This window comes from Zea mays, chromosome 1 (genome assembly GCF_902167145.1).
Source record: "Zea mays cultivar B73 chromosome 1, Zm-B73-REFERENCE-NAM-5.0, whole genome shotgun sequence".
NCBI lineage: Eukaryota > Viridiplantae > Streptophyta > Magnoliopsida > Poales > Poaceae > Zea > Zea mays.
In genome coordinates, this window is record NC_050096.1 from 226,681,399 (window position 1) to 226,690,244 (window position 8,846).

Consider the following 8,846-nt stretch of genomic DNA (forward strand, 5'->3'; position numbering starts at 1 on the left):
GTGACAGTATCTTAGTCCATTTTATTCTACTATCAGTTATTTTGTAAGATATTTTCATTATGTAATTGTCTCTATACACTAAGTCATTGTATGTGTGGATCTTATTCTGGCGCACATATGAGATGCATCTGTATTTGCTCTTAAATTTGGATGTGACAATGAGTTGCGGGCTACTACAGCCTATTCTAAAAGCCTTTGCAAAAGGATGCAGATAAAACAACGAGATCCACATATATGTAGTTTCTCTCTTAGACTAAACCCAACGTGGACAGACGAAATTAGTGGACAGACGAAATTAAGAGGCAAATAGTCCAAATGTGTTTTGGCACAGTGTTGTGTGGCAATGCAAAATGGAAACACACATTCAACCGAGAGATTCACATGGTCATGCATTAGGCAAAATCAAGGGTTGTTTGGTTCGATGTCTAATTTATCACACTTTGTCTAATGTTAGTTATTCAATTCGAACGACTAACCTTAGACAAAGTGTGACATAATTAGGCACAAACCAAATACGCCCGTGGCTCTCGTGTGGGGCCGTACGAGATGCATCGAGTGTATGCATGTTTGGCTCTCCTTCTGCATATGCGTTGAGTCTCAACTGCCAGATTCCTCTCCGCATCGTATTCAAGTCTGCTGGAAACAGCCTCCTCCTATCATGACGCGACTTTAGGCCACGCTACCGAAACCAGAAGATTTCCGCATCCGCATCCTTCTTTTGTGCTGAAAAACGCCCGACATATGGAGGCCGAGCGGAGCGGCAGGCCCCTTCACATGTGCCTCATCTCTCTAGCAGCGTGGAGCCGGCACCTCGGCGAGGCGCGGCAAGCAGCGGAGTCGGACCAGACTGCCCTGTGCTAGATTGCAACCTCCTGCAACGATTACTTTAAAAAAAGGTTTGTCGATCCATCCTTCTCTAGGAGATGGTTGGTGGTCAGGTGGTGATAAAAAAAACTCTCTATGAGATGGGTGGTGATCAGGTCATGCATGTCCTTTTTATTTGTTTGTTTTTAATTTGTAGTTTCTGTCATCGATCTGTTGGCTCTTGGCCACCTTGGAGGGCAGCGAGGAAGAAGAGGTGGTTGGGCAATTCTTAACTTTGCGAGGAGAGAAAGTGCATTAATAGTAAGTAAAGAAAGAACTACTACTATATTGCTAGGCTGAAAGATGAGTGTTATCAATCTTGGATATTCTAGAGACCTCTTGAAAACTGGAATACTGCCACCAATAATACAACTAGCACGCGACTCAGTTCAGTATCAAGTACTGTTTCAGTGTTTATTAGTACAACCCATTGCTTAATTCTCACCCAAATTAAAAAAAAAGAAGACCGGCAGCCATGAAGCAGAATCTTCTGCTGTTTCAAAAACACTCTAGGAATAACAACCAGACTGATGCCCTCGCTCACTTGAAATGGTAGAGGGGCAGCTCGGCGTTGAGGGGGTGGGACATCACAGTCAGCACATCCGTCACCGACACCATGGAACTGATCGCCGCCTTCAGGATCTCCCGGGAGCACCCTGGCTTCACCATGGTCCTAACCTGGGACCACATCATCGTTGGGCATGCCAATGTTAGGAAGGGACCTGCTTCTTAAATGAAAAGCTTTTTTTCTTTTCTTTTTAATCTGAAACTACTCGGAAGCAGATGAAAGGATTCCCGATCACAACCTTGCCAAGGTACTCTTTCAGTATCTCAATGTCACCCATGTAGTCCTGGTTCTCAATGGTCAGCGTGATGGGCTTTGCATCTGAACCAGGCCCTTCGAACTGAATGCCTCCTGGAGTCCTGTAGAAGTCGTCAAGGAGGAAGCTTGAAGCCTTCTCTCGCAGCAACCTGAATGATGCAGGAACAAAGTCAATCCCGTTCACCTTCCTTCCAGGTCGCATCCTTTCCTCTACTTATCGGGGGAAAAAAAAGCAGGACCAGGTATCAAAGCCCTGAACAATGTGGACTTACTCATAAGCCTTCCCTTTCAGGTCAATTGGAGAAGGGTGAATGGAAGGCCTCCCTATAGGGATTGCTCCAGGGCCACGTAAATGCCTCTTCACACTCATCATCGCCTGGTAGAGACAACAGATTGTGCAACTAGGTCAACATAAATAGATAAGTAACCTTTCAGCATCTGATCTTGAAGGCATGGTCAGTGACATCTTATTACAGTTAAAGGAGCAGCAGCACATCTCCATTTGTCAACAGGGTCTTTCAGATTAGCCACAGTTGCCATGTAGCCAGTCAATCCAACTGCAATCATATGCAGGGAGATACGTCCAAGAGCCTAAAATGTTCAGTGTTAGCATGAATAACATAAGGATCGGATCATCAGAACATTCAGTTTTCCAAAATCTCAGTGAAATAGTACTCACATAAGCATAGTCACAGTCGAAATTTGATGGTGTAGATCCTCGAGCCTGATATCCAAAGAAATGACATACTGAACTGAACTTCCTTCCCTTGTACCTTCCTTCTTTCTGAAATATCAAACATCCCCAATCACTATGGACAGAGGTTCAGAGAAGGAAAAAAAAAACAAGAAATAGCAAAAGAATGGAAATTACCGTTCTCTTTATCATTTCTGTTTCTACTAGATGGGCCAGCAGTTGCTCCGTGTCAATCTGAAAACAATAGGACACTATAACACCAATAATTACATTAAGTTTTGATTGAGTTGTTGTTGGGCATTCAGAATCACAAACTTGGGACAACTGCGCAGAGTTATCTGATTCTTGGTGGAGCAGCAGCTGAGTGAAATATTACAAATTGTTAATCCAGAATTTATCTTAATGTTACAAACATTAAGAAAATCCAACTTTGCTAGCAATGCAATACCTCTCTCCTGATGAAGGGTGGCAAGAACTGGAACAGAGCAGCTGCCCACGGAGACAGTTGTGATGACATCTCAGCCACAGGAACATTACTGTTGTGAAGGATATTGATTTCCTGGAATATTTGAACAGAAAACAAGAAGATGGAACTGAAATAATGCTATTTATCATCCCGTTGTTTCCATGAAGATAGATCACACATACCTGAATAAGAGCATACATTTCTGGAATGCTTTCTATAAGTCCTTCGGGAATAACAAGCACACCATGATATTTCCCTGAAGATGGATAACCAGTCTTTTAGTGTATGATTTATAAAATATCCCGATACCTTGATTGACTAGAAAATTTTTTTAGAAAATTTACCTCAACCAAAGGTACAAACTTTTTTTCCTACTAACTGCTGCAACATAACAATCAAAGAACTGTACAAACCTAATTCTGCCCTTGCTTGTACTCCATCACATATCTTGCTTATAATTTCCATCAGTGTGAGTTTTGACAATGCTACCTCCTCGCCTAAGATGAGCTGCAAAGAGAAATTGAAAAAAAAGGATGCTGATGCTCTTTCTTCATTTCATATAGTAGAGAGTTATAACCACAGATTTGATAAAATCATACCATGTTTGGGTGTGACTGAAGTGCACATTCAAAGGCAACATGAGATGCTTTTCGTCCCATCAGACGAACAAAATAATAGTACTGATAGGAAGAAAAAAACATCAGCCATGGTTCTTAGTAGTAATAATGGTTGCAGCCTGCTTAGTTACTAATCCAAATGGGTGACAAGATAATTACCTTTCCAGCTGAGATCGCATCAAGACAAACATTGCTTACAAGCTGTGAATTAACCTGAAAAGTAGTTACCACACAAAATGACATTAGTGACAGATTGGCAATGGTATGTCATATTTGATTACAGTTCCATCAGGATCTACACATTATGCAAAATTTCTACTAGACTGCGCTTTACCTTACATACTGTATCAAATCCAACTGTTGTTTCAACAAACTGGTTCTTGAGGTCACCATTCAATGAAACTGGCACACCAACAACCTGTTTAATGAAGGTTTTGGATTCTTAGGAGTCTTATATGTGCTCCAAGAATATGAGCATTTAAAAACAGTTTAGACTAATAATGGTTATACCTTGGTCTTACAGTTATTCTGAATAAGGGTCTCCGCAAGCTGTGCAGCATCTGAATTGGAGGTCACACCTGTAGACCAAGTGAGAACGATGTTTTTTTAAATGCTAGTTTGAACCACTAGAAAAATCCAGGTAATTCTAATGATAAACATGTATTGAGTTTTCACATGTTAGAACATAACAAAATTTAAACTGGTTGGATGGTCACCAACTGCATGGTAAATTTGTTTATAAAATACTCTCTCTGTCGCAAAATATAATTTGTTTTAGATTAAACATACATTCATTAATTGATCTATGAATGTTGTTTGTATGTCTGCATTCATTATTATTCATTCGAATGTGGACAGAAAAAAGGCTAGAAAGAATTATATTTAGGACAGAGGAGATAAAAATCATCACTAGTGAAAATTATTGATTTCTTTGCCGAGTGCCCGAAAAAAACACTCCGCAAACCCATCGGCACTCGGCAAAGAGCCGGATTCCGGTAGTGACTTGTGGCATGTCCATGCAAATTATGTCAAAACAAAAGGTGGACGGATTTTGGTAGCCTTTTGTGGGCATTGGGTGTCCTTAATTAGTACCTCCAATGATGACCAACCCATCCAAGTTCAGACTGTGGCATGTTGTCATTGCAGCATTCACTTGCTTAGTAGTGCGGATCTGATCGATACTCCTACCGAGCAAATCGAAACCACCTTGAAAAGAGCAAACAAAATATCCCAGTATTGAGAATAACAGAAACCTGGCCACAATTAGTTAGGGGAGAACAAGTGAAGCCAACCTTGGTTCTTATAGGAAGCAAGAACATCGTCTGTGATCTCCAACGTCTTGTTTGCAAACAGTCCCTCCGTGCCACCTATAACACGAAGCACACAAATCTTAAAAAAGATACTGGAGGAAAAGGTACTTTGTATAAATAGCCAAAAATGTGACCGAATAGGTAATTTGCGAGATTTTGGTTACCGACGAATCCGTAGAGCAAGCTCTGAGGATTGTAGGCTTTAAGTGCGTCATGGAGGCCCCAGACGACGTTGTGCCCTCCCGGCGACTGCCTCCCAGAGAACACCACGCCCACCCTGCAAGGAAGCAAATTCAGGCAAGCCTCGCGCGATCTCGCACGCACATGATTAGACAGGGCGTCATGAGGCGGGCCTGATCGGGTGGCGCTCCTCAACGGCGCCGGCGCCGGCGGCCGGCGCGACGAAGCTGACGAGCGGCTGGCCAAAGGTGTGCGGGAAGGCCTGCGCGACGGCTTGGGCACAGGTGGGATCGATGGTTGTGGTCGCGTCACCGTACTCCGCCCTTACCGTCGGTCCCTGGAGGAGAAGGAAGGAATTGGGTCAAAAGTCAAAACCGATTGTTTGGCCGTCGATAGATAGAGGAATCAAGAAGGGTAAACCCCCAATAACCCCTCCCAATCACCACCACCAAAAAATCATGAGGGATCAGAATCACGCCCAGCAGAGACGGGGGAGAGATGTCAGATGAGCAGGCGGACAGGAATCGCACAGATGAAAGGCGGGTGATCGCTCGACCAAATGGGAATCACCTGGAGGCATGGCGGGAGGCGGGGCTGGTACAGGGCCCGCCGCTGCTGCAGGCCTCCCGCGAGCTCCTTGGGCGCGCCGAAGTCGGCGTTCATCTCTCTTCTTCTTGGCTACTCGATCTTTGGTCACGGATGCCTCCTCTGATCCTCTCACTTGCTCTCACTGCAGCTCTGCTGATTCACAGCGGTGGTCGCTTTCTTGTAGAGGGGAGAAAGCGAGGTGGGTGGGGATAAGAGCGAGAGCCGAGAGGTACAGGCATGCTGCGGCGCCGGCTGATTCACTGTTGGTTTCGATTGTCCGTGGCAGTTGAGATAGCGTAGTCGATAGCGAGAGTGATCCTCGAGTCCACTTCCACTTCTCCCCGACTGCTGCGCTGGCGCGCTTGTGGTTTCCTTCATGCCTTCTCTGTGGGTGGGTTGGTGCCTACGGGCGCTGCCGCCTGGGGGTGGTTTTGGCGCGCTTGTGGTTTCCTTCATGCCTGGCGCGCTTGTGGTTTCCTTCATGCCTTCTCTCGTGGTTTTGTGATTGTGTTATTTAGCCATTGTTTGGAAGGGAGGGGATTGAGGGCTAAAATCCCCTCCAATCTCTTTCTTTCAAAAAAAATTTAACGAAAGGAGTGTGATTGTGTTATGTTAAGTTAAACCTTCTTTGCATCACATACATGTTACAGAGATGGAGATCTTGTTACTAATCGCTGTTTTCTAGCACATACATGGCATTACAAGTCCGATGATGAGCAAGTGTCTGGCAATAAAAAACATGAAATTTAGGATGCTCAATCATCTTGCCCTCGTATGTTATCTCCATCAACTCTCCTATTTCATCCCCTATCACGTTGCTATTTACAGTGCAAATAGTGTTTATACGACCATATGCACGACCTGCTGACTTAGAAAGGTTATCAACTATCTTATGCTGGTTCCAGTGAACCAGTGTCTTGTCGATCGCCACATCAACTATTGATCGTACTGTCGACTGTGCTACTCATCATCAATCTTTATTTACTGTAACGTCGATCGTACTGCCGAGCGCATCCCCTCTAGTTGAAGCATATAAGTCAAACTCCATAGCCTTTCATGGGTATCTAGAGACCAACCAGATCTCATAAACTGTGACTAGCATTTAACGTACCCATATATATATGTTCCTCTTGAAAGGGAAATGTGCCTTTGGGCGATTTCTATAATGTTTTGGTGATTAAATGCCCAACACAATTGATTAAGTTCTTATGTGCTAAACAATGTGTGAAAAGTGCAAATTAAAGTACAAGGTATGTTTCTAGACTTAGTATATTATTTTGTACACTAATGTGTTTCTCTAAGTGCTAGAAACAGGGCTAAGAGAAGAAGTAATGCAATGGAAAAGTCTTGGCTGTGTGCAGCCAAACTCCAGCTCGGCCTGGCACACCGGACTGTCCGGTGCCCCAGGCTAGCCGACGGTGAACCAGCTGCTCTCGGAAATCGACGGAGTTGTACGGCTATAAATCACCAGACTGTCCGGTGAGTCATCCGCGACGAACTCGTCGGTCTCGGGAAATGAAAAAGCGACGTGGCTAAAATTCACCGGACTGTCCGGTGAGCCAACGGCGCTCGCGGCCAACGGTCGGCTGCGCAATCTGCGGGCGACGCGTGTCTCGCTCCAACGGTCGGTTGGGCACACCGGACTGTCCGGTGTGCACCAGACAGTGTCCGGTGCGCCAACGGGCCCGGATGAGCAATGGTCGGTTGCGCCCGATATGGAGGAGATCGCGCACCGGACATGAACATTGACTGTCCGGTGGTGCACCGGACTGTCCGGTGCACCACTCGACAGAAGGCAAGAAATGCCTTCCAAATTGATCTCCAATGGCTCCTAGTTGCCTTGGGGCTATAAAAGGGACCCCTAGGCGCATGGAGGAGTACACCAAGCATTTCTCTAAGCATACTAAGACATCCAGACTCCGCTCCCACACATTTGATTCGCTGTGTTAGTGATTTGAGCTCCATTCGAGTTGTGAACTCCCTGTGTTGTCGTTTGAGCTCAAGTCTTCACTTGTGTGCGTGGTTGTGCTACGCATTTGAGTCTTGTGTGTGTTGCTCTCCTCCCTTACTTCTGTGTTTCTTTTGTGATCATCATTGTAAGGGCGAGAGGCTCCAAATTGTGGAGATTCCTCGCAAACGGGAGAAAGACTATAAGGAAGAAAGTTGTGGTATTCAAGTTGATCATTGGATCGCTTGAAAGGGGTTGAGTGCAACCCTCGTCCATTGGGACACTACAACGTGGAAGTAGGCAAGTGTTACTTGGCCAAACCACGGGATAAAAATCGCGTGTCTCGTGTGTTGATTCTTGTGATTGTTTTGTTCGCACGAGCGTGTTCCATAGCCACTTGATTTAACTAACACTTTAATAATCAAGTCTATGGCTATTTAGTGTTTGATTTTACAGGATCACCTATTCACCCCCCTCTAGGTGCTCTCAATTGGTATCAGAGCCATACTCTTCATTTAAGGGACTAACCGCCCGAAGAGATGGATCCTAAGAGAAAGGGGATGGTGGTCAACGACAAGGAAAAGGAGTCCATCTTGAAAGGGAAATGTGCCCTTGGGCCATTTCTAAGTATTTTGGTGATTAAAGTGCCAACACAAATGGTTATGTGTTTAAACTATGCCAAATGGTGGACAAAGTGCAAATCAATACGAAGGTATGATTCTAGACTTAGTACTTTGGTTTTTGTGTACTAACATATTTGTCTAAGTGCTAGAATCAGAGAAAAGACAAATGGAAAAGACTTGGCTCGAGCAGCCAAGGCTCTGCTCAGTCTGGGTGCACCGGACAGTGTCCGGTACGCCAGGCTGGCGTCTGGTGAACTGCCTGCTCTCGGGTCTCGACGGCAGCATACGGATATAAATCACTGGACTGTCCGGTGGTGCACCGGACTGTCCGGTGAGCCAACGGTCGGCCGCGCAATCCGCGCGTGACGCGTGGCCGGGCCAACGGTCTGAAGGGGGCACCGGACTGTCCGTTGTGCACCGGACAGTGTCCGATGTGCCAACGGCTCCAAATCGCCAACGGGCGGCTGCACCAAAACAGGAAAGAAATCTGCACCGGACAGTGTCCGGTGGTGCACCGGACTGTCTGGTGCACCAGTCGACAGAAGGCAAGATTTGCTTTCCTGGATTGCTCTCAACGGCTCCTAGCTGCCTTGGGGCTATAAAAGGGACCCCTAGGCGCATGAAGGAGTACACCAAGCATACTTTGAGCATTCTTTATCATTCACACTTCATCTTTGCGCACTCGTTTGACATTCTTAGTGATTTGAGCTTTGTTCTAGTGAGAACTTTGTGA

General features: G+C 45.4%; 1 protein-coding gene across 1 annotated transcript; it reads right to left on the minus strand.

The window, feature by feature from the left end:
* Nucleotides 1–1,208: 1,208 nt before the first annotated feature.
* LOC100191851 (uncharacterized) lies at nucleotides 1,209–5,681 on the minus strand. Its single transcript, NM_001137275.1, is given in 19 exon segments — nucleotides 1,209–1,542; nucleotides 1,671–1,836; nucleotides 1,960–2,063; nucleotides 2,162–2,278; nucleotides 2,367–2,471; nucleotides 2,559–2,615; nucleotides 2,697–2,741; nucleotides 2,830–2,940; nucleotides 3,030–3,103; nucleotides 3,261–3,354; nucleotides 3,447–3,527; nucleotides 3,624–3,677; nucleotides 3,799–3,882; nucleotides 3,975–4,042; nucleotides 4,557–4,670; nucleotides 4,757–4,831; nucleotides 4,939–5,051; nucleotides 5,128–5,291; nucleotides 5,525–5,681. Coding segments are annotated over 19 exon segments (1,857 nt in total). The 5' UTR covers nucleotides 5,618–5,681; the 3' UTR covers nucleotides 1,209–1,404.
* Between the last annotated feature and the right edge of the window lie 3,165 nt (nucleotides 5,682–8,846).